The 26,598-nt window shown below is 35.0% G+C and overlaps 1 protein-coding gene across 9 annotated transcripts in view; it reads right to left on the bottom strand.

Annotated features, from left to right (window-relative positions):
- REPS1 (RALBP1 associated Eps domain containing 1) overlaps positions 1-26,598 on the bottom strand; it is an 80,004-nt gene that overhangs the window by 20,591 nt on the left and 32,815 nt on the right. For 8 of the 9 annotated variants that reach the window (XM_057527930.1, XM_057527925.1, XM_057527926.1 and 5 more), the window contains exons 2-9: positions 19,770-19,893; positions 17,941-18,137; positions 17,655-17,808; positions 16,972-17,096; positions 16,304-16,466; positions 15,962-16,025; positions 14,662-14,816; positions 3,447-3,568 (exon numbers count right to left, since the gene is read on the bottom strand). In XM_057527930.1, the coding sequence (XP_057383913.1) occupies positions 3,447-3,568; positions 14,662-14,816; positions 15,962-16,025; positions 16,304-16,466; positions 16,972-17,096; positions 17,655-17,808; positions 17,941-18,137; positions 19,770-19,893 (1,104 nt within the window). The remainder of the gene's footprint in view (positions 1-3,446; positions 3,569-14,661; positions 14,817-15,961; positions 16,026-16,303; positions 16,467-16,971; positions 17,097-17,654; positions 17,809-17,940; positions 18,138-19,769; positions 19,894-26,598) is intronic. The other variant, XM_057527929.1, reaches the window with a different exon arrangement.

The following is a 26,598-nucleotide window of genomic DNA, read 5'->3' as shown; positions in this document are numbered from 1 at the left end:
AAGATGGAGTAAAAGATCACCGGAGAAGATTTAGCAAAGTAATTCAGAGGTTGCACTGCAAGTTGTGTTTTGTAGGCCTGACAAAATTCCGTCAGTTCTATTTTTCCATAAACATTCTACATTATCTATGCTGGGTCATCTTGTAATGTAAAGTGAGCAGCTTCACAATCAAATGTACAGTAACAATTTATTGCAATCTCTATGGGAGGGATTCAAAGCCTTACAGAATTCAACTCAAAACACAATAAAGGAACAGAGTCTAAGTGGTATAAATGGTGACAAAAGAAAAATATAAAGGGGTTTGTCTTGACTAGAGAAAGAATAACTTCAAATCCTTCTTTTAAAATCCAAATGTTAATGCACTGATTTGGTGGTACTAAGGAATTCTGAGTACCAAAGTTTTGGTCAAAACGAAGCAAGTCAGTGCGACTTGCCAGTGCGACCCCTGAAAGATGATTCTATTATGTATGTGCACATATTCTGTACATATGTATAGATATTTAATAAAATACAACTGAGATAAAATGCAAAGAATTCTGGAATTAATACAAGTTTGAGCTTATGTCAATCTGTAGCAAGTCAACCCCTGTAATCAGCATTACGAACAGGACCATGCCAGACCACAAGACAAAACTGCCAATCAGGTGCCCACCTCCAACCCCATGCTAGGAAAATCAGAATGCGGCCACAATGAGAGCAAATCAAGCAACTGAGTATGTGTTATATATAGAAGATGTATTTTGATATGAAATACTACTCTTCTAAAAGAGGTACACAAATATCATACCTCAAATTAGGTGGAGTGATAAGTGATTATTAATTTTAGTAAATTCCATTTGAAGATCTTAGTAATAAACAGTATAGGATTTTATATCAAAATCATATTAAAATTATCATTAAAATTTGATTCTTAAGAATTACCAGTTATACTCTGAAGAAGGAAAAACATCTGCACATATACAATATATACACACAAATGTTTACACACAGACACACCTACTCCATTAACCAAAATCCTCTTTTTATATAATTCAGTATAGAAAAGTATACATTTTTATGCTTCAAAGTTCGACTTACTATTTAAAATAATAATATTCAATTTGAGAAGATATGTAGGAACTAAATGTTAGCAAATGAACACATTTATAAAAATTATCTACAAAAATGGCTAATGCAATCATTCAACAGTTTTCCCTAAAGATCAGTTTTAAAATCATAAAGTTAAGATAAACTAAGAAATACCGATGCATTCAGCGTGTTTCCTGAATAAAGAAAATCCACAGTGATTCACTTTTATCATGGGACATCACTTCAGAGAAGTGACTTACCAATATTTGTTAATATAATTAGTTTCTGCAATAATTATTGTTGCACAGGTACAGAAGGAATTTTTAAAATCCTAATTATCTAACTATGGAGAAAAGTTTAGATGCAGAATATATTTTCCAAAAAGAAGACATATGTCTACCTATTTGGTGGCATGAGATTTTACAAGACTGTATGTAAGCTACCTGGAGAGCAGAGAAACACTCTTGTCTTTGTAACCTGAGTATAATGGTTAAGGGCACAGGCTCTGGAGCCAGACTACTGGAATCCTAGTTACGCTGCACACCCTCAGGCAAGTTATCTAACCTCTCTGTGTTCCAGTTGTACCATCTGTAACGTGAGATTAATAATGCCTATGTCACAGGATTCTTATAAGGATGTAAAGAGTTAATATATGTAAAGAGCTTTTTGAACAGAACGGGCACATCAAAAGTGCTCAATAAATGTTACGGATTATTATTAGTGTTATCCCCTACAGTGCCTCATCCATATTTGCAGGTGCTGAATAAATATTTGTTGAAAGAATATTAGTGCTTTGAGGTAGAAAATTAAAATATAATTTCCATATCCTAAGTAAATTTTTAAAAATAAATATTATTAAAATGTGTCAAAAATCAATGCTAGTTTTAGTAACATTTTGATTTTCCACACATAGTAAAAAAAAAACAGTTATGACATTCATGTCCTTATTAGCAAACACCACAAAATGAAACTTGCTAAGAATATTTAAGAAGGGAAAATGCAACTGCTTAAATCAGATTTGAAAGGGACTTCCATTGCTAGTCTTTAATGATCACATGTGATTTTTATTTAGAATGAAGATGGGCTTTTGAACTGACATGTTTTAGAAAGAGTTGCTTTTGTTTATGAACGGATATCAGTAAAAATACTCTTTTAATCTGATACTGCTTTTTTAAAAAAATGACAGAAATGAATAAAGGCAGCAAAAACAGTGGTTTCAAGAACACTGACCCTATTCTCCATAAAGCCTCTCTACTAGTAAATTCTTTCAAGGCTTAAATCTTCCCTCCAGAAAAACACTTATATAAATGGTTTTATATCTGACAGCATGACGGATGTATATTATAATGTCTCAGAAGCAGGTATCTGTGATTACGCCATAAAGCAGCAGCAAGTACTTTAAACCTGCCAATTGCTTCTCTTGTTTTTCAGTTGTCCAAAATTAACTAGTGTCTCTTAAACCCAGTATTTTTCTGGCTTTAAAAGACACAGAAAGCACAGAAGCTTCAAGCACTATCTAAAAGTGATACAAAAAACTGTAAGGAAAAAAAAATATAACTTGTTCACAAAGAAAAGCGCTCTAACAGGCTGAGCAGTGGTTTTCAATTGAAGTTCTACAGAGCATGAAGGTTTAACAGAGGGGCCTCAGAGGGCGCTTTGTGGAGGCAGGGCCTCAGGTCCTCTTCCCTTATTCTAATCTTAGTGGCCCTACTTTTATTGTTTTGTATAATGGAGTTCCAAAGTAATGGGGGGGTGGTTCTCAAATTCTGTTTTCCACGGCTGGCTTGGTCTTATATAACATGGTCTTTAACCACTGCATTTAATAGGGTTAAATCATTCCATTTTGTATTAAATAAAATAAATGACTATGAATAGCTTGGAATGCAGAAAATACTTTTTTCATGTGGAAAGCTGGTTTAGTGGCTTCTCATATCACTTCCAATGCTAAGATTCCAAATCTATTATCCCAGGCCTTGCTTACAGGAATGAGAAGGCAGTGTGACACAGATGGTGTGCTAGCTGACTGAACGTCCAAAGGACTTGTGTTCAAATCTCAGCCCTTGTCCCTTACTGGCTGTACGATATCTTGTCCAAGACTTTTACCCTTTTGACTGTTAAGTTCATGCGTCTGCCCCATCTAACTCACAGGGATTTAGTAGGAATGAAATGGTGGAAACTAAATGATAGTATATACATATGAAAAAGTACTTTGAAAACCTCAGAGTCATATAATTACAAATATCTATCACAGTCACATTTGATATGGTCCCTCAACTATGCATGCATGCTGAAAGAGCTATATGCTGAAATTACCCTGCTCGGAACTTCTTACCTTAAAAAAGTGAATGTTAGTGAGAGAAAAGGGAAGCTTTGCTAACCTCACTGCTCTGATTCAGCTCAGGCCAAGTCTGGTTTAGTGACGGCATTGATGGAGACTTGCTTGGAGGTGCTTCTGCAGGAGAGCCTGAATAACCTACCTCACCTGGCTGATCCCCAACGTCTGCAATTTAAAAAAGAGAAATTCTCTATAAACAATATATTTTAGTTTAGGAATATTTACTCATAAAAACCTAACAGAAGGTTTTCACAAGTAGTAATTTATAATCTGAATTTCCTTTTCTCACGTTCCCAAAACAAACATCTTAACAATCAGACAATCAGGCAATACTTATTCCTGCAACTTACTGTCTACCTGAAACCAGAGTTTTCCACGAAAATAAATTCTAGCTAGAAATAAGTAGAAAAAAGAGTGTTGTACATAGCAATGCAATAGGGCACATACTTTGAATCTTTTTCTAGTAGGGATGGATTTGTACCAGTTCCCAAAGTGTATCCCATGGAATATTAATCAGTAAGGTATTTTTAAAAATTAGGTTTTCTATTCAAATAAATCTGGGGATACTATAATTCCCTGTTGGAGTGTCCCCACGCACATTTGTATATCAAAGACTTGTCATGTTTAAATCAGTTTTTCCCAAATATAAACCTTTTTTTATCAGATAAAAATCCCTCAATATTCCCTTGGCATATACTTTGGGAACTGCTGATTTACACTAATTCTCTCGAATTTTCTCTACAAGTCTTCCTTGTTACCAAGAAGCAGCATATATTTTCAAGACAGACAGCAAAAGGAGAGAAAGAGCCCAGGCATGAGCAAAAAGCAAAGTCAATGAGCCCACACGAAACAAACTTTTATCATTAGGTTCACTAGCATTTACAGACTTAACTGAGAGAGCTACAAATCCACGACAGGATTTCAAAGTGGTTTTTAAAGTATTATGTGATATCATGTTCTACTTTTAATTAGTTAAGGCCTCTCTAAGCTCTCAAATTGTAATTTAAAAACAGAAGGAATTTCAATGGTAACTAAATTCTCATTCCAATCTTCCCAAATTTTACATGGCTTTGAATATAATCCCAGTCTGAAAATCACATTGATTGCCAAATTAATGGGGAGTACCTAATCTGTTTAGAACCTGTATCAAAAATATGGCTCTAATATCTGTCACTATCTCATTGTTTGACCATGGGCAAGTTGAATGAAATAAACAGCACCCGAGTTTCTCCATCAGAAAGAAAGACATTTGCCATTAAATGTTAGTACTATACTTCAGATTCCTATATAGACAGCCATATAATAACTTAGCAATGTATAGGTTTTAACCTTCCAATCTATTCATAAGTAAATCCTTCACATTTTAGTGCCTAACACAGGACCTACCACATATTAGGCACTCAAATATTTATTGAATGAGTTACTTTTGTGTGTTCTTCTTCATTTAAATTCATTCTCCTTTACCATTATTTTCCTAGAACTAAAATTAACTACTGATACTCTGAAGAAGCCTCAAAATTTTTCTTCACCTATTCTGTTACATGAGTATCTCAAAATACCTCCCTTTTACTCACCCTGACATTATTTCTTTATAGTCATATCACACTGCAAGTTCTAATTTGTAGTCCAGCATCATATTTTGATAAATTTTTGTTTTCTAAGATCAAGCATTGTTGCTATTTCTTTCTTAATTCTACCTCTTTCTCAGTAAAAGTGCCAAAGTGATATAGAATAAGAGGCAGAAATGCTTTATATAACGTTCTATGAAGACCTCTTAACTCAAAGCTCTTAGAGAAAAACTAACGAAAAAATTATTTATAATAAATAGTAGCAGCAAATTCCTCATGGAAATAGCTTGTGGTTTTCAGTGTGAACAAAAATCATGGACTTTTTTTCCTATGGTAACAAAGGGAGATGAATTAGCCTAAGTTATTAAAGATGGTGGCAGAGCAGAGTCGCTCCCAGATGGACTCGCCGGTCTCGGCCTCTATGTTCGCCCCCAAGCCCAGCTCTCCGGGGGCGGCCTAGGCCGCGGCGGCTGTCGCCCGGCTCCACAGCGGCTTCAATTCGGACTGCAGCTAGGACAGCAAGGCGCTCGACGGCAAACTGGAGCTGGACCTCACCAGCAAGATGGTTCCAGTGAGCCCTACATCAGAGCAGTATGACAGCCTACTTCGGCAAATGTGGGAGAGGATGGATGAGGGATGTGGGGAGACCACATATGTCATTGGGCAGAGATCAGGAGACACGGGTTCGAGCCCTGGTCTGGGAAGATCCCACATGCCATGGAGCAGCTAAGCCAGTGCACCACAACTACTGAGCCTGCACTCTAGAGCCCGCGAGCCACAGCTACTGAACCCACGTGCCACAACTACTGAAGTCCACGTGCCTAGAGCCTGTGCTCCGCAACAAGAGAAGCCACCGCAATGAGAAGCCCGTGCACCGCAACAAAGAGTAGCCCCTGCTCGCCACAACTAGAGAAAAGCCTGTGTGCAACAACGAAGACCCAATGCAGCCAAAAATAAATACAAAGTAAATAAATTTATTAAATTAAAACAAAACAAAACAAAAACCAACAGGAAAGGGAGTTAAAGAAAGAAGGATAATAGCTATAGATTTGATAATTTACCGGAAGTGAAACTCTGTCAGAAGGATGGTGAATGAAGAAGCGTCTTTAAAAGATCTCCCAAAGCAGATATTAAAGAAAAGAAAAATAGAATAAAAATAGTATTAACTATAGGATGATTAATTTTCAAAAGAACCTATTTAAAAGTCATACTGCATTATTATTTAAGTTTCAAATGTCACCTTAAGGCAAACTGGGGCCCTGATTTGACTTGTCTAGACCTCTGTTCTCCTGTTAGTCTTCTACTGACAAATTTAGGGCCAGAGTGTACACCATCCCCACTGCAGGGAAGTTCAGATTTGGGATGGATTCTGGGTACCTCTTTGATTCACTAGTACCAGGCTGCAGTGGGTCCAGCCCCTTGAGGCTAAGAACTGAAGTGTTATTCACCCAAATAATTATACTTCATAGTCATTCCAATACAGTTATTTTCCTACAGTAGCAATTCTTAAACTGCGAACCATGGACTCCTGGGAGTCCCCATGACACTGTTAGGGGGGTCTAAAACGTCAAAATTATTTTGTAATAGTAATAATGCTTTTTCTCTGTGTTGGCATATGCACTGATGGTGCAAAAGCAATGGTGGGTAAAACTGCTAGCTTCTTAGCAAGAATCAAGGCAGTGGCACCTAAATATACAGTGATTACTGCTACAATATAGCAGTCATTGTATTCTTTACCACCACGCATTCCAGTTAAAATAAATAAATCAATAAATATGCATGACAATTTCACTGAAGGATGTTCACAATTAAGCAGTAAAAATTATTAATTTTATTAAATCTCACCCCTGGAAACACATTTTTAAAATATTCTGTGGCAAAATGGGAAACAGATATGAAGCACTTCTCCATATTAAAGTGCAACGGTTGTCTCAGTGTGATTCAGATGTCAGCTGAACAGGCCACTTTTTTCATGGAACGCTATTATTCTTGAAAGAACAGGTGATAAACTGTAATTATTCAGACATGGCTATTAGGCAGGGATTTTCTTGAAAATGGATTAAGTGACCCTGTCCCTTCAAGGAAAATAACAATTTTCAGTATTTGCTCCTAATGACAAAGTTTGAGCTTTTAAGTGAAGATTAGAATTTTGGAAAATGTATATCCATGTCTATAAGCTCAAGAGCTTCCCAGTACTTCCTTGATAAGATAGGTTGTGATATTAACAAACACACTTTTTGATATTTTATAATAAAATGTCCCAACATTTGAAAGAGCTGTACAACTCAATGAACTGATATTTTACAAATAATCAGTGCATTATGTTACAAAGCCGTGCATGGGTAAAAGATTCATTCAAAGTGCAAGACAGATCTATGTAACAGTACAAACAATTCATTAATATGGTTTCAGCTTTTACACTGCAATTAACCTTTAAGAAATTACCATTTGCTGAGTTTTGGTGCAGTACCAAAGAATATCCAAAATTATCTGAAAATAGTCCTCCCTTTTACTACGTGAGGCCAAATTTTCTTCACATACTAAGGACTGGCAACCTTTTTCTGCAAAGGGCTAGCCAGTAAATATTTTAGGCTTTGCAGGCTATAAGGTCTCTGTTGCAACCACTCAACTGTGCTGCTGTCAAAAGCAGCGATAGGTAATTCACAAAGGAATGGGCTTGGCTGTGTTCCAATAAATTTTTATTTATGGATGCTGAAATTCAAATTTCATATATTTTCATGTGTGATAAATATTAATTCTTTTTTGAAAACAAAAACCACTCTTTGCTCGCAGGTTATACAAAAGCAGTCAGCAGACTGGACCTGGCCTCGGGGCTTGGTGTGCCAACCCCTGACACGCCTCAAACAGAGTAACACACCCATCAGACTGAATGCAGAGTGCAGCCAGCTGGGATTCTAAGCTGTCTTCTATTCAACCCAATATGAACGAGATTAGCAAAAGTGTACAACAATGCCACCTTTCTCACAATTTTTTTATTTTGGAGAATATGGTTATTTTCCTAAAAATACCTATGCTAATATGTAAGGGGTTCATTCTTGATATTTTAAAATAAAGCAGTAAGTATTTTTAAAAAATGTATCACTTTTAATTTCTAATAGGGTTACTATTGACAGATCTAATCTACAAAAAGAAAGTCTTTTTTGGGGTTCACAAAAATTTTTAAGAATGTAAAGGGGTCCCTAAGATGAGAAAGTTTGAAAAAAATCACTGTCCTAGAAAATTCAAAAATTATCTCTGGAATAAATTAGCAAAATTACACATTGCTTGTTTCCTAACTTCATATATAGAACGACAAATGGCAGTAGAAAAAGAGCAAATTACCTATGTTCTAGAAACTAACAGTCATGAGTCTGGGAAGAGGCATTAGGTCTGTAAATAAACTACACTTCCTTCAACTTGGCTCCTTATAAATACTCCAACAAAGAGCTTCATAGCTGCCCACAAAAGTTAGTCTTTAAGACTGTATCCTTACGGAGGCAGGGGTGTAGTTTTACTCTTACCTGATGCAGTGTTCCAACCTAGCCTCCTGCTGGAACACTGTATCAACCCTGCCTCCCTCCTGAGGGTTCTGCTCTGCCCCTGACATCATCAGAGCATCAGGGCTGAAAAAGAAGACCATGAGCCTAAATTATTTGTTAAAGTCAACCCCAAAAGGGCTTTTATGCAAAAAGTATTTCCATGTATAAAAGTGTGCCTGGAAGGCACAACCCAGTGTGATCATACTGATGTACTGTCAATCTACATTTAAAAGTTAGTAATGATAATATGAAAAGTGCAAACCTTATTTTCAGGATCGCACTAGAAAATAAAAACACTGTCAGTAGTTTTTATCCTCCTAGGCTCCATAGACCCTAAAAAGTTCCCAGATTCAGTTCAGTTCAGTGTACCTGCTGAACAACCTCTTTCTTAAAGAGAAAGAAACTCTTTCAGTTTCATTCTAGGTTTATAATCTACCCACCCCAAATTTCTCTTATTTTCCTAGTATTATACTCAATATACTAAAAAATTGTTTCAAAAATGACTGCCAGCTATTATCAATCTAATAGAAATATATACACTCCCTAAAGTCTTATGGTTTAAAACTTATTTTCTTTTCAAGTAGCAAAACAAATCTAGGAAGAATTCTTCAATCATGTAGGTTCAAGGTTCTAATTTCATTTATCAGCTTCATCTAAGCAAAAAGTAACTATATCTTTTATTTATTTGAGAAGTGAATATTATTTGTACAAGAAAAAAACATTTAAAATTTAAAAAAACAGGTGTGGATAAATTTTAAGTTTAAAAAAAACCCCTATAAATAGTACCTTTTTCATTCACACTTAAAAGACAGGGATAAGCAATGCATATGCAGAAAGAAATTAAAGACTTAATTTAAGATATGCTTTGTTTGCCTTGAATGATATTACATGGATCGAAAAACTAAGTTGTATTTCCAAAATTAATTCCACTTCTCCCCAATACTCCACAAAATGGGAACTTACTCAGTAAACAGATCTTAAGGACTATGTAGTAGTCCATTAGTTTTGAATTAAAACCAAAGATTTTAAAAAAATGAATGTAAAAACATGTCCAACAAGATTTGAAAACAATAAAACATTTACCCCAAATACTAATTAAATTGCATCTGTTGCCTTTTTTTTTTTTTGGCAGTACTGATCAACATTTTATAGCAAATACTATTTGGCTCAGCTATTATACTTCAAAGAATATTACCCACAGATATACAGGAGGTTTCCATTATCTAAGTATAGCTAAAAATGGAAAAAGCCCATTTAAAGTTAATCCACTTAAAATAAGGATTAAAATTTCATAAAGAGAAAAAACAACTAAACTGGGGCGTTTTCTTCAAGACTTACACAGAAAATGAGTATAAAGAACAAACCATAAAAGATGTTAAAGATTTTGGGTGAAATTTGGTGGCAAAATTAATAAAAGCATGAATTCCGTCAGTGAACATTTACTGAGGGCCTGTAAGTAAATATAGTAAACAAAGATACAGTATTGAGCAAGAAGACAAGGCTCCCATTTATTTCCATGGAGTTCTCGTCCTAACAGAGCAAGACGGACATCCTTCACTTCATTTTGACTTTCACAACACAATCTTAAAGAAAAAAGCTCATTTCTGCAAAAAATAATTAAGGGTATCGTTAAATATTCCCAGGGACTCTTACTAAATCCACTGATATTTAAACCATAATCTTTTAAAAGCTCCTATTGTGTCATTCTTGCAGAGATTTTCTCCTTCAAGTATTAGCTAGCCTTGTTTGTCACTGTTTTTGCCAGGAATTTGAGGAGTTTAATTATTTTGTCCAGTTTCACTAAATGGTGCACCTTTGCCAGTATTTACAATTGTACTGATTCATCACCTCCAATACCCCACTATCTGAAAAGAAATGACACAAGTGTTAAGAATGTATACATATATGGGGTGGGGGGCTTGAGAATTAATTCCTTAGGTTAGTTAATGATGAAAAGGTAAAGTTAATGATGAATATTAGTGCCTATTTTCATTTTCCTCTGCAACTAAAGGCACTTGGAGAGTAAATTTTCCAAAACAAATATTCGAGGTTCTCTGTACAAAGCAAAAATATATGTATCTTTTTTTTTGCAACACCATTTTAAAAGTAAAGCCAGGAAACTACCCGAAAATTCCATCAATAACAAACTGGTTGAATTAAGGAACATTCACTAATTATGATAAAGAATGTGACAGCTCTATATGTAACAAAGTGCAGAGATGTACAACATTATTAGAAAAAAATCAAGGATGTACAGTGTGAATGCACTTGTGTAAAAACAGATAGCTGCATGTGTTACTTCTGCAGGCTTTTATGTTAAAATTTTCTGGGTGAACACAAGAGAAACTCTTAACGTTGATTAACTCACATCAAGCTAGTCTCAAGTATGTATTTTTGGCAAATGACTCATAAATAAAAAGTCTGGCTTTTAAAAATATTCATGTTAAAAGTACCGCTAGGAAAAAAAAGAAAGTACCACTAGGAGCTTGGGGACCTATGCTATGCACCATATCAACAACAATGAAACACATGCTCAAGTTTACTGTACAAAGCAGCGATTATGGAGGAGGACACAGAATAGTGAACAAATTCCTTTACCTCCCGGAGCATCTCAAGCAAATACTACTGAGGTGCTCATGTGAGCAGTGTGGTGTGAAGACAGGAAACAGTTTTAAACAACAAGTGGCTCAGCCAACTTAGTCATTTCAAAAATGTGAACGCCTACTTATGTGTACTCAATTTGCACCCTGCTAGGTGCTTAAACATGATGAACAAGACCAATCTGGTTACTATCTGCCCAGGAACCTCTAATCTAGTTTAAGAGAGATTGACCAAATAATCGCAAAAAATATACATAAAATTGCAACTGTGCTACAAAGATGATTCTTTGGAAATTGAGTGTAAGAGGTGGGAAAAAAAAGAGGTGGAGATTGAGTTTAAAATGTATAATAACTCAACGTGTTGTTTTTTTTTTTTCTTTAAGATACAATTGTGGTAGGATAGCAGGTCACCTTAATCTTTTTTTTTTTTAATAGAAGATAACCATTCCTAAGAGGGGGGAGGGATAAATTGGGAGATTGGGATTGACATATACACACTACTATATATAAAATAGATAACTAATAAGTACCTACTGAATAGCACAGGGAACTCCACTCAATACTCTGTAATGACCTACATGGGAAAAGAATCTAAAAAAAGAGTGGATATATGTATATGTATAACTGATTCATTTTGCTGTACACCTGAAACTAACACGACATTGTAAGTCAACTATACGCCAATAAAAATTTTTAAAATTTAGAAAAAAAGAAGATAGCTATTCCTAGAAGATTACCATTCTTTATTGAATTCAGCTTCAGAAAGCTTCCACAGATGAATTCTTGTATGTTTTCTTTTATAAGACAACGAAAGTCAAGTTTCCCTTTTTATTTACTCCAGCTGTCAAATTCAGTGATGCTCGATGTTAAATATTTTAATTCAGGTCTACACAAGTACTTCTACCTCTGGTCCTTCGTTGTTCTGTTTTATCTGGTATATTTAACCCTATAAATCTGTTCAAATGACTTTGGAAAAAATACATATATATCCCACCTATGTTTGCATGCCTACAGAAAGCTTAGCTTGTTACTTCAAGCAACTGTAACTCAAGTCATCATTAGTCATCATCTGTTTTTCTGTAAGTTATTTAAATTGTAAATATAGAATACTTGTGGAGCTAATATTTTAATATGTCCCAACATCATAAACTTAAAACAAACGACTGTATTTCCAAAGACAGAAATGTTAAGGAAAAAACCCTACTTTAAAAATGGCACACATTTAGCATAATTTACTCAATAATTATTTACTGAGCCACTTAGTCCATGCCTGCAAAGTGCTAGGTCCTGAGGATACTACAGTGAATATGATACATTTCCTGTTTTTTTAAGGCGCTCAGAGTGTAGTGGTAGAAAGAGGAAAAAAAAGAACAGGATTCAGCATAATGTGTGCCGTAATGAACAGCACATAGAATATGCCGTGTGAGATCAGAGAAGACAGAAACCACCTTTGCCTGCACGGCACGAAGTCTCCACAGAAGGAATATTTATGATAAGTCTCAGGTCAGCCAAAAGAAAGTGTTTGGGTATGCCTCCTTTAACTGGGAACTTCTAAAAACACAGCTATTTTAAAATGGTTTTTAAGGATACTGATTGAATCACAGTGTCACATGACAATTTCTCCATTCAAAGGACTTTGTGTCATGAATCTCAGGCTTATGATAGGTAGGAGAAAAAAGATTAAATGGTTCTTCCCACCTCAAAATAGAACTCCAAATTGATCATTTATAAGTAGGCAAAGCAGATTTTAATCTAATATTGTGTGGTCAAAATGTTTACAATAAATTTGATTGGAAAACCATATAATATTATGTTAGAATTGGAAAAAACTGAGTCTTTGACACCTTTAAAATTATAGTTAGAGCAATAGTGTATAGATACATGCAGGCAAAAAACCAGAGTGTCTCTTTGCTAAACAAATCTAACAGGTGTAAAAAGACAAATGCCCAGGAAAGAACTTCTTGCATCATCAGCCTTAAAATTCCGTCAGTAGATCAACATGACAAAGAACCAGACTATTTAAATTAAAGAAAGAAAAAAAAGACTCTACTGACTACATGCAAAAGCCAGATTCACCTATCTGAATCCAATAGATAACAAGATCAGACAAGTCTCTAGAAAATGACATACAATAAGCTTGACTTATTTCTTGTATTAGTATGCTATCAGTTTTTAAAAAATTAAAGTCATAGAAAAACTCTACATACGAGCCCAATTTATAAATCAATGATGCAGCAAGTCTGTAGCTATCAAAATTGCTTCCCTTTTGGCTACTAGCAAAAAGCTAAATAAAGAAGTGATTTTTGTTTATTTCCTAATTAGGTAAACCAAAGAACTCTGAAGCAAAATTATCTGACAAAAACACTTAGCTTTCAGCTCAAGTTAGAGGGTAACTGACGCCAAATAACCACCTGAAATGATTAGGCAAATCCTAGGATTCTCACAGGATAATGTTTCTAAAAAACTGAAATCAACAGTAAATTATTTAATCAACCTATTGGTTGATAAAAGGTCAGGATACAATTCAGGTCTTAAAATATGAATGGCATCAAATCCACATTTCAGGTGGAGAAACAGAAGGAAAAAATAAGAGTAAATGGTTAGAACTTGCCCAAGGAAGGTCACAGAGTAATTAGCAAAACTAGAAGCACACTCAGATTCTTAACTCCAAGGAGACTGTTCTCTTCCTGACAGTAATGACATGTACATGGTTCTTTCCGTATAATCTAGACAGTGAAGTCAGATGACTTGCATTTCTGAGTTAAACAGACGTTGCCCTTTTAGGAGCCAAATTCCATTCTATCTTCTCTTTTTAAAAGCATAAAATTCCTTCCGACATAAAATACAAGAGAATTTAGATAGCAAAATTGAAAACAATAATTTAGTTTTAATTAGGCACATTAAGAATTTAGCATTAATTTCCTCTTATTTATTCAGAATGTGAGAAAAACATACTCATTTTTTACCCCTTGTAGTCTTATTTCCTTTTAAAGAAAGCTACCAGTAAATATGAGCACTTATAAAAGCATTCTTGTAAACATTAAAAAAAAAGCACTATCTACAATCAAATACAAATTTCCCAGATTTCTTTAGAGTCTGAAGAAAAGAGGTGGGCTTTTTAAAGGAAAATGCTTGCGGACTGCAGAGGTCTAAGGATAAACCAGGCATTCCCTTCAACAAATCAAGATGCATTAAATGGAAAAATGTTGATAATGAAGACAGGCTACTTTACCCACTTCAATTTATAATGCAATTAAAGGCAGCAAAGTAACAAGACACTATGAAATGCTCTTCAGATCTCTGCAAGTCACTAGTGTAAGGTGAAATAGTGGCATGTATTCTTTATCTCTTTATTTAAAGTTTACTAAATAAGCCAAGCCATTAATCCAGGTTCAGCCTGTACATCCTATTCTGAGGGCAAATCTACGTGCTTCTGATGAAATGTTTATGCTCTTAAACTAAGTTTTAATGTCCATCTTTATTTTGCTTTAAGAATCAAGTGTTATGTTTATTAAGGCATGCAATCAGGTCTCTTCAGCTCCTGATCTTACCTGCTGAATCTTCCAAATCAATCAGTTTGGGCATTAAGCTTTCAGGGAGTTTTTCCGGTAAGTCGTAGCCATTCTTCCTAGCAACTACCAGATGAAAAGCAGCACAAAACTCATCCAGTGTCAAGGCTCCATCTTTATCAAAGTCTGAGAGTTCCCTAGAAGAAAAACTTATTATTAATATAATCATATTCTGCTTTGACTCCCTTTAGGTCTCAAAAAGAAGAGAAATCCTTTCCCAGAAAATAGCAATCTATAATTTTTAAAATTTCATAGATGGAAAGATATGTAATAAAACAAATATAGCAAACTGTTAACTGTAGGCAGCAGGCAGATGGGTGTTCAAGGAACAATTCTTTAAACTTTTCTGTATGCCTTAAATTCTCATAATAAAATGCTGAAAAAACAGTCCCAATAAATAAAGTCACCAAAAAATAACCTTTAACCCATATGCATTTTTAGTAACAGGATTTAGTTAAAGCTAGGCTTAGTTAGTAAGTCACTGAAATTTTAAAAAACTGTTTTTATTGTTATCAAACTTCTACATGTATGCACTTTAAAGCATCCAATAGAATTACAAGGCTTGATACAAAAAAAGAGCAGCCCCACCCTGATGTTGATTTTCTGGTTGCAGATGCAACCATTTTTTATTCATTACCTTAAACTACATAAATAGCATGCATATATTGCTAGTTCTTGATTTTTCGGTTTTAGGCATTATCTACCTACTTCCTACCATGGCATCCTATGCTTCTAAAAACCTTAATAACAAAATAATTTAGAATGTAAAGAAATTCACTGATATACAGTAGAAATAACATTTGTTTATCCAATAATTGTTTTTAAAAAACAATTTGTGATTGCAATTTGTGTTTTAATGGCTAATTTCAACTACACAGCAGCTATCCTGAGTCTCAGTCTATATTTAAATGGCAGCTAAGCATGTCCTTAAGATCATGCCTTGGTATAGGACTTACTAAACTTGTTAAAAAACAAATGTGATAAACATAACCATGTATGAGTAAACTAGCTTTTATTCCACACATTATGCTTTCAACAAGAAACAGGTGATACAGCTTAAAGAATTTTATAGCACATTTTAAAGAACTACTACAGTGTTATCACTTATTTCTTTTCTAAAGAGTGAGAGAGAAGCTGGCTATTATAAGGCAATACTGAGTTCTTTGAGAATGTCCTTGAAAACGTTACTCTAATAGTTTATTTTTTAAAGTTCAAAAATCTACCTGCTATAAACTCCTCTGAAACAACCCACAATACCCAACTAATGATATACCACACTTACCAAATATGAGAAAGTTCAAGAATAGGAAGTTTTGATTTTGTAAAAAACTCTTTAGCTGCAGATCCTGAAATATTAAAACAGTGTTGTTTAATGTTATTCTGAACTTACAGCTCCAAGAATAAAATGTGAGGTAAGAGTCTTAAAACTTTTGTCACTGAGAAAAAGGTAACCTTAACATGTGTACATGTCATGTTTTTGGTTTCCAGCAATTATAAAGTTTTTAGGCAATTTGAGAATTAATTTATCCTTTATAATCTCTGACCAATAAAACCATGTTTTTGAGATTATGAAATTGAGATTGTCCTATCCCATCTAGAAGAACTTCTGTTTTTAACAACTCACCTGGAATAAATCCGTTTAGATCAGGCTGAATGGTTTTAAATTGATTTACATAATACTGTCTTTGTTCATCTGTTATTTTCCAGGGATCGTCATAACTACTGGATTGCCTACGAATTTCATTGGCAGTTGTAGCTGATGCTACAGTTCGTACTGTTGTCTGGTCCTGTAATGAAACATTTTTTCCTCAGTACAGTATCTATCTATATGATTACATGGACCAAGATTGCTAGGTTACTTATCTTTGAAAGTAAAACTTACTTTCTGTGGATGTTTAAAATATAAGAAGTCTTCACAAACTCATCAGCAAACCACATATTTGTTATATGGGTTATTAAACGTTTTTGCACAATGATTATATAAATGTGTAGAACGACAGCAATATGTAAGCAACAGAAAGTTATGTAAAATGTGCTAAGAAAGCCAAGCAAATATATTCCTAGATGCAGAAACCTTTCAAAACTTCACTATGGAATTAGCAAGAAAATCAGCCAAAACTTTCAGTGAAACATTCCAATGAAAACAGACTTGAAGAAAACGCAGAGTTCTGTTTTTTTGTAAAAGAGTGAACTTGCATTTATAAAATTTGCAACAGCAAAATAGGAAAACAATGACTGCAGCAATACTCTGAATGAAGCAAATAAAAATGCAATACTAATAAAATGTCACACCTGGACAGAAGCAGGATGCATGGTTAAAAGAGTACTGGTTGGTGGAGTATCTGCAAAACTGACCCAATTTTCTTGAGGTGGAGGTGGAGAATGCCCTGACCATACCGCATCACCAGCAGAAGAACCTAAAAGCAGAATGGGTAAACATGCTGACTCATTTTTGGAGAAAAAAAATAAAGTTACCAGGTTTTTAATGATAACAAATCACCACACACATATAAAAGTTTTCTTTTTAATGCTAACTTTGAAGAAATGTTAACAATTTCCAAAATGGAATCTTTTCTGTTAATTTAAAATTATACCTCGTTTGGTACAACCAATTTATTGCTGTAATAAGCAACATAGCAGCAGCAGCATTTTTACAACAAAGTGCACTTCCCTTCACTAATATAATCTATACCTGGGAATACATCCCTAGGAATATTTATTTTTTCATTTTACCCTTCAGAGAATCTGATACCGATAAACTTTTGTCTAAGCATCATAGATATAAATAAATGCAATTACCACTCTTCAAAGTGATATATCTACTTAGAAACTTTCACAGTTGGCTTTTGCTTCTCTTTAAGGCACTTAACGTATACTTAAAAATTGACTTGGAGGCAACTCTTAAAGGAACACTATCAAGTTTTCTTCAATTTACAACCCTTAATAAATGTTACTTTTAAAAAATTTCTAAATACCTGATTGTGCTTCACCAAAGGGAGACCAAAATGGCCCAGGTCCTGCAAGAGGCCTCTCACTGTTTCCTCCACTGGGATGGCGGCTGTGCTTCCTCCATGTGTGTGGAGAAGTAGGTGGAGACTGCTGTGGCGAAACTACTGGGGATACGGGTTCCTAGAAAGAACATCATTACTTTAAAATTTAAATTTTAAGGTAACATTTTCATTACTAAGGTACTCAATAAATGTTTCAGTGTATGCATTCGCACAGGACATCAACTGATAGCATTTACACGCACGTGCTTACCTGCTGATCTGCAGATGTACGAGGCTGGACAGTATCATGGCTTGTGGATCCCTTTTTCACTTGCCCCCTGCCCGGTGGTGGGGGAATTACACCAGAATAAGACCCTTGATTTTCAGAATCTGAAGAATATGAGGCTGCATGACGAGATTCCTGTTCATTCTTTGAAGCAACAAATCTTGGCAGAGGAAGGTCCTTTACTGTTAACCACAAAAATAATTATTACTTCAAAATAAAAAAGGGTATACACACGAAAAACTGAAATAAGAGATGAATTTGACATTAGAAAGAATTTCTGCAAAAACTGATACAGAAACAACAGACACAAAATGTTTATCTCTACAAAATTCAGATCATCTCCCTTAGACTGTTTAGGGAAACTCTAACCTAGAAAGAAGTAATAACACCAAACTGTCCTTAAGAAGTTAAGCTGTATTAAATGTTCATTGCATGTCTGGCCCTATGCTTGTACTTTGTATCTATCTCGTCTCATAACCATATCAACCCCATTTTACAGAGAAAGAAACTCCAAGATGAGACTCCAAGATGCCAAGGTCACTGACAGTTAGGATTTGCACCCAGGTGAGTCGGACCCCGAAGCCTAGGCTGTTTCTACGCACACTGGTTCCCTAAAGGAAGATGTTAGAGCTCTAAGCAAAATAAGAATATGTCACTAAGTTTGAGACTAGATTAATCTAGACATTTTCATTGCAGAAATTCCTGAAAACATCTTACTGTTCACCTACCAAGGACACAGAACAAGGTGTTAGTTATACCCACCCACTTTAGTCTAGCTTATGACACTCCTACAGGCAAATATTCTACATTCAATTTTAAATAGAGAAGAGGATAAAAGACTGAAAATTTCTCTGCACACTTTTAGACTAGAACAATACAGCAGCAGAACCATTCTTAGAAGAAAGTGTACTTCCCTCCACCATGATTACCAGAATTTCTCTTTAGTATCTCCACATTAATAAGAGAAAACACTGTTTATTCAGCATTAATGTAAAGGAATTCAAAATTACCTGAAAAGAATGTAAACTCTTAACTCTAGAACAATGATATGTGGCAAACCAGAGCTCCACAATGAAAACCTCTGGATGACTAATAAACTGAGCTGGTACTTAAAACTATGTTATAAAAATTCTAACATCAGAGAAAACCTCAAGTTTTCTCTTGCCCGCCTTTCCTATGAAAACCAAAGAACTCTGCATTTAAGTGCCTACCTTTATAGAATTTCCATCTACTTAGGCATCAATGAGCCTCCAAATAACAGCAAAACAAATTATCCTAGGTGACATTTGTAAGGTGGTTAGATGCTTGTATTTGGGTTTTAGTCTGCCAATATTTTTAATACTGTGTCTGTCAAAGTTTTGGTTAACTTATTCTTTCTAATTTCAAATGTAGCTTTCATGGCTTTTCCAAACAGGAAAACACAAAGTATAATGTTATTTTATACTTAGTTAGTAGAAAAGAATATAAGGAAAGCATATATGAAGATGGGCACTATAATTCATCACTTACCTTGATAAAATTATTCATCTAAATTCTAAGCAATTTTTAGTAAATTAATTTTTAAAAATCACCACTGTAACAGTTTTTATATTACCATCAAATGTGTATGAAGTACATATATGCCATAACAGAGTTAAGATAGACATATTTTTCTAATATTAACAAACGAAAAGTGCATGGTAGTAAAAGTCATGACACTAACTCAATGTCACAAATCCCAATGAAACATCAGAAAGACCCAACAGTTCTGACTTTACTTCATTTGTGATTAGAAGTTCATTTTCATTTCAGTTACTAATATATTCCATATTTACCTGTATTTATACTTTCCACCCTTAAAGGGAAGCCAGACTGGGCAACAGCTACAAGTTTCAAAGCAATATAGAACTGACTTCTTCCAAAATAACCAAGTCTAGTTGCACCACAAAGCTCCATAATCTATAAAAGAACACAATGTTAACATTAAGAATTATGACAATAATTCTCCACATAAGCAGCTATCTAACTTCTGTTTATAACTTCTCCAAAATACATAGCTGACATATAGTATATTACTCTCAACTTACAACCAACTTCCTCAAGTTTCAGGTTTAAATGTTTGAAAATAAAAAGGCACTGACCTTACAATAAGAGGGTTATCATTCTCCTACGTATTAAAATTCATGTGATAAGCAACTACATTTTATTAAGAATCATATCTTTTAGAAACAAATGACCATCTACTCTTCTTCATAAACACTGTGCATACAATAGGGCCAAAAGTTTCTGCAACTCATAGATTATTAAGCAGCCATTTAAAGTAAGTCCTAAAATGACATACTAAGTGGGAAAAGGCAGGATGCATAATTTTAACTACATAAACACAACTTTTAAAACAACCAGATATATAAAAATTCTACCAACAAATTTGTTAGGTGAGATTAACAGTATGGTTTTTTCCCCTCTTATTTTCCAGATTATATTTAACGTGGTTATATTACTTTTCTTTAAAACAACAATTTTTGTTTGTTTCCTTTTTTTTTTTTTTTAGCATGAAGGCTTTCAAGGATCATTCTAGTCACTCAACAAGTATTTCTCGACTGGCTACTACAAGTATCAGACTAGAAAAGAGAATTTTAAGTTACAAGATTAAATTATAATCCCAAAAGTAACATCTACTACATAGACATCATAAAGTAATCTTAAAACAAGCACTAAGTATCCTTGTCTCAGCTTCTCAAAAAATTCAACTTCTTGTACAAAGGGAACATATTTTGTCTATTTTCTTTTTCCCAAAACACTCAAAGGAAGATTAAGGTACCTGAGATGCTGTGGTACTAAATCAGAAGTATTTACTAGAATTGCAAAAAAGCACCTAGCAATGGTTCAGCAACATATCACAATAACAATAACCATTTGTTTACTTGCACAAGGAAAAAAGACAGTCATTTTTGCTATGAATAATCAGCACAGGAGGAAGCTGCTGTTGTGCCACTAAGGGGCATCACTTCTGTGTAAATTTTAAAGGGCAAGGAGGATAAAGGGGCAGGTTTACATTAAAGGAACTATGAGGAAAAGGAGGGCGAGAGTTAAGAATAGAAGAGCACACAGCCTTGCAGGCTATGCAGGCACTGTGTTATGATTATTGTGCCCACTTGGAACCCCTTAAGGGATCATTTCACATCTTAGATTACTTTGGCTTATAAACCAAAGCGTCTAAAATATTCCAGGTAAATGCTAGATAAATAACGGGAAGACCTAAAAGGAGATCACCTGTAGTTTCTTTATCCTTGTTACATCCGTTTCAGGTGCCTGTGGGACTTTCAGGGGGAGTTACCCAGGGAACAGTTAGAAACACAGAGGTAGTGTTCAGAAGGGAGCACGTTGAGGAGATATGCTCCACAGATGGGAAGCAGACAGCAGGTGATGACTGAAGTTGGGGGAGTAAATGAGACTGCCAGCAAGCCCAGAGCAATGAAAGGAAACCTAACAGGCAGGTATAAAAAGGACCCTATGAAAGAGATAGTGGGAAAAAGTACCAGCAGGAAGTGGGAAACCAAGGGTGGGAAGAGGCTTTGGAAGGTGGGAGCAAGCCTTAAAAGAAACAATCATTGCACATACAGGTTTAGGTACAGGGTGTTCAAGATGAAAACCAACATGAACTCACCACAAGAACAGATAAAAATTAATTATGGAATAGCCATATAATGAGAAAAACATGTAGCCTTTAAAACTCACTTATAGCATTAATGTTATGAAAACAAAAAGCAGAACACAAAGCAGTGTATACATAAGCATAACCCAATTCTATTAAGATATGTACATATAAGAGGTAGTGAATATGCTAGCGTTTATTTCTGGGTGCTGAGATTAAGGGATATTTCTATGTTTTCTTTACATGAGACTGTATTTACTACCCAAAATATATAATATCATTTAATCAGAAAAACGATAAATATTGATAATTTCTAAAAAGGAGAAATAGTGGGATCCAATAAAAAAAGGGGAGGGGAATGTACTCTATGTTTTGCAATTAGGTTTTTGCTGCTCGAGCAGTTATCGAGATGCGGTAGGGTAAAATCTAGTTTGCAATGGGTTAAGGAATAAACAGGAGGAATTTAAGTAGAAAGACAGGTACAAAACAGGTTAAGATATTTGGCTTTGAAAGAAAGTAAGTTTACAAGGGTAATTTTGCTTCTCTTAAGTCTCTGAGCTAGTCAGCAGAACAGGCACTAGAAATCAGGTCTTTTGATTACAAACCCAAAGCTCTTCCCAGGACGTGGGGTGGAAATGTGGTGGAATGGGGTAGAAGAGAAAGGAGAAATACTATCTTTCTATTGTATCAGACGTAACAAAATCTTAAGAGCCTGTATGCCAAGCTGCCACCTCAGGACTCGAGAAAGATGTTTTGAAAGAGGAGATAAAAGGAATCAAAGGCAATATATGCAATTATTCCTCTACAACTGATCCTGGCTGCATCACTTAAAAACCTCACTTTGCGGCCCAAGTCAGGCATGTCTGTCACTGTGTGTCTCTCCAAGCTACCCCTACTGCAGAGGCCATAAGCCCACGAACACAGGAAAGAAGGAAAGGAGCTATGACATACAAATTTACAAAAATAATTCCTGATGAAGTAGTCTAAAGAAGTCTATCAAGAAGAAAACAGACTAAATTACCAAGAAGTCTAAATTACCATCACAATCTTGTGAATTAGACAAAATTTGTCTCTAAAGAAATGCTTGGAATAAACTCCTAGAAGCAGACCTGCTAGACCAAAGTATACATATGTTTAAAAATTAGCTATAGCCAACTGCCTTTCAAAAAGGTTACCAAAATTTATTCTCTCACTGTCAATATGAGAGTGTTTCTCATCTTTTTCACCTCACCTTTTTCTCCAGTAACTTATTTATTTCTGACCCCCTGTGTTACACAGTTCTACATAGAACCTGGACCTGTAACATTCTTTTTTAATTACTTTAGCCTTATAATATTTAAATACCTGATAGGGTTAGCCCAGCCTTCACTTTTTGTTCTTGTTTAGAATTTTCTTTGCTGTCTCACGTTACTTAATCTTTCAAATAATCTTTAGAATCATTTATTGAAATAAATTGAGACTTTAATTGGGACAGCAATTCATGTACAGTCTGGTTCCTAACTTTAACAAGACCACTTCAGTGTTTTATTATTAAGGGCGATCCTGGCTAACACTCTGCAACACCTTTGTTAAGAAACTATTCAGCTAGTTCCACTATTCTAATAGTTTTGCTTTGGGCTTTATATTTTTAAAAAACACAGATAGATGTTAATTTTATTGTGTGCATTTGGGGGCAGAAACTAAAAGATGATAATTTTTCCCTTTGGTCTTACTAATAGTTCTATTAATAGAGTTCCTAACATCAAACAATCCTTTGATCCCTGAAATGAATTCCATTTAGTCATGGTGCATTACTTTCTCAAATAATATTTATATAAAATTTTAACCATAATCTTAAAATGATTAAGCTTTTTAAAAAAAGCTATACCTGAAAGGTTTGGAACTGGTGTTATGTTGGCTTTGTAAACACAACTAGCAAGCTTTACTTTTTTCTTGCTTTAAATAGATTAGGAATTTCATGATCCTTAAAGATTTGGAAGAAAATTCACCTATGACACCGGGTAGGCAATATCTCTGATATATTTCTCTGTTTCTTCCAAGTTATTTGGAATAAACTAGGTTTTCTATCTATAAAATATTTGATAATTTCCTAGAAAACTATTTATTGCCTCTAAATTTTGAAACTTATTATTAGTTCAGCATTATTCAAAGTAGCCTCACTCTTTTAATTGCCTCTTTATGGTAATTTTCCCTTATTCCGAATCATGCGTATTTGTGTGCAAGCTCACACAGTTGCCTGATCGTGAGAACTACTTAAAGCCCTTCTTAGGATACAGATTCCCAGATCTCTTCCAATAGATTCTAACTCACCTAGGAAACCCAGGGCCAGTGAGTGGTTGCTGGTGTACTACTGATAGCCACTACAAACAATTAAGCTTTATTTTCTTAACATTATAAAATTTATATGCTCATGGTAAAATAAATATAATAGTACTTGGGATATAGAATTAAAAGTTCTTACAATACTCATCAAAAGTAACCATTCTTTTATGTTTTTCCAATTTTTTCTACATATATACAAACATATGACCACACATACTTCACACACACTTTTTATACATGTAGGGTCATACTATATATGATTTTTTCCATATAATATTACTCAAAGGTCTTTTTATATCAGCATATATAGGTCTCTCTCATTTTTTTACACAGCATTCCATTGCCTGGATATTCCTATTACAAATTAATCAACCCCTTACTGATGAACATTTCGGATTTTCCAGCTTTCTATTACAAATAATGCCATAAACATTCATGTGCACATATCTTTGTATACTTGTACAACTGTAGAACAAATTTCTAGAAATGGAATATGCTTTAAAATGTAACACAGTCAAGTACTATTAACTCTGAATGACTGTAACATCTGACAGGCACAGAATCCTGGCTGCCTGTTCTGAGACGAGAGGGAGGAACGGGGTGGGGGGGAGAGAGCGAGAGAGGTGTCAAAGTTTTCATTACTTTTATTGGATTCAAAAAGGAATACTAGCCTTAAATAAATAGCATCAATTTCTTTTCTAAATGCTCTGTTTAATAATATTTACGAAAAAGCCACTAACTTCTAGGAAGAAAAGATAAACTAGATTGTAGTTCACTTTAATACCTATAGAGATTACTGTGGTTGGGGAATCATTCTGTATCATTTATACAGTATTTGAGCAAGTTATGTAACTTTAATGTGCCTCAGTTTCCTCATATGTAAACTGGGGAAAAGAATATACTACTTCATATGTTGCTGTGAAGATTCAATGAGACTGTACTTAATAGAGCACTTACAACAGTGTCTGGTCCACAAATATTATTATCACTTTTTATTTACTACCTGATCATAATGTACTTTAGTCAGGGACCTCAGAAACTAAATCATTCCTGAAAACCACATTTTCTTGAGAGCTGAGAACTAATGCCTTTAAGCACCAAAGTGGGTTTTATTATAACTTTTGATGAAAAGTCTTCTAAAAGATGGGATGTTCTCATGCCTTCACAAGTATTTTGAACTTCTGGTTTAAGACAATACACTGAGTACAGGAACTTACCTCCTCTCCTTTCAGGAGTCTTATTAAAATGATAGTAAGGGAACGCATTAAAAATAAATAAGAGGGAAAGGGGAACAATAAACTGACAGGAAATTTAAGTAAATTTTAGCAATTAGAAAGCAGATGGAGTCATGCCAAATGAAGTAGGGTAGAAGAAATCAGTGCCAAGAATATCCATGGAGAAGAATCAATTTGGCCTGCAAAATGCAGGGACTCACCCAGACATGCTAGGTATGACTGAGAGTGAGACTGGGACAGAGATGAAGCTCCCTATACCTACAGTTGCTCACAGAATATTAGCAACTAGACTTTACCCTCCAAGTGGAAACAAACAAAAGACTAAAAAATGAAATGTCAGGGAAGTACTAGGACAGCTGATGTAGATAGGAGTTGTTGCCCCAGAGAAAAGCTTCTGTTTCTAGCATTTAGCAACTCAACTAAGAGCAGAATCTGACCCACTCCTCCTAAAGTGAGGCAGCCTTCTGAGGTGTTATGCCCAAGTACACAGAGCTCAGTTTTTCTACTGCCTCAAAGATCAACAAGCAACTGAAGAAAGCCTACAAAATGGAAGAGAACTGCCAAATTTACAAATGGGAGAAAACAAACAAACAAACCCTGAAAGACATAATTCATGGAAGAAAGAGCACTTAAAAATATTCTAGTGAGTATCCTCTGACAGATTTAAGATAATACTGTCTCACCCACAAAAAAAGAACAGGATACTATGAAAAAGGAACGATCAGAGAATAAGAGGTATGGAAATACAGCCAGTCCCTTGGTATCCACAAGGGACTGGTTCCAGGACCTGCCAGGGATACCAAAATCCTAGGATGCTTCAAGTCCTGGTAGCTGGCCCTCTGTATCCACAACTCTGCATCTGTAGATGAGGAACCCACAGGTACCAAGGGCCGACTGTATATTTGTTGGAAAAAATCTGCATGTTACTAGACTTGCACAGTTAAAACCCATGTTGTTCAAGGGTCAACTGTATACAAAGTTCAGTAAAAATACTAGAAGATTAAAAATAAAATTTCTCAGGCTTCTCTGGTGGCTCAGTGGTTGAGAATCTGCCTGCTAATGCAGGAGACACGGGTTCGAGCCCTGGTCTGGGAAGATCCCACATGCCGCGGAGCAACTAGGCCCGTGAGCCACAACTACTGAGCCTGCGTGTCTGGAGCCTGTGCTCTGCAACAAGAGAGGTCGCGATAGTGAGAGGCCCGCGCACCGCGATGAAGAGTGGCCCCCGCTTGCCGCAACTGGAGAAAGCCCTCATACAGAAACAGAGACCCAACACAGCCATAAATAAATAAATAAATAAATAAATAATAAATTTTAAAAAAATAAAAATAAAATTTCTCCAGAAGTAGGAAGGGGAAAGCCGAATTAGAAAATATGAGAAAAGAAACAAAGATTAATCTATATGGGCCAAATTTTTATTAAAATGAGGTCTACAAACAATACACGGAAAGG

The sequence above is a fragment of the Balaenoptera acutorostrata genome, chromosome 14, assembly GCF_949987535.1.
Source record: "Balaenoptera acutorostrata chromosome 14, mBalAcu1.1, whole genome shotgun sequence".
Classification (NCBI taxonomy): domain Eukaryota; kingdom Metazoa; phylum Chordata; class Mammalia; order Artiodactyla; family Balaenopteridae; genus Balaenoptera; species Balaenoptera acutorostrata.
The sequence above is the reverse complement of the archived record's forward strand: the minus strand, read 5'-3'. Positions and strand labels throughout refer to the sequence as shown.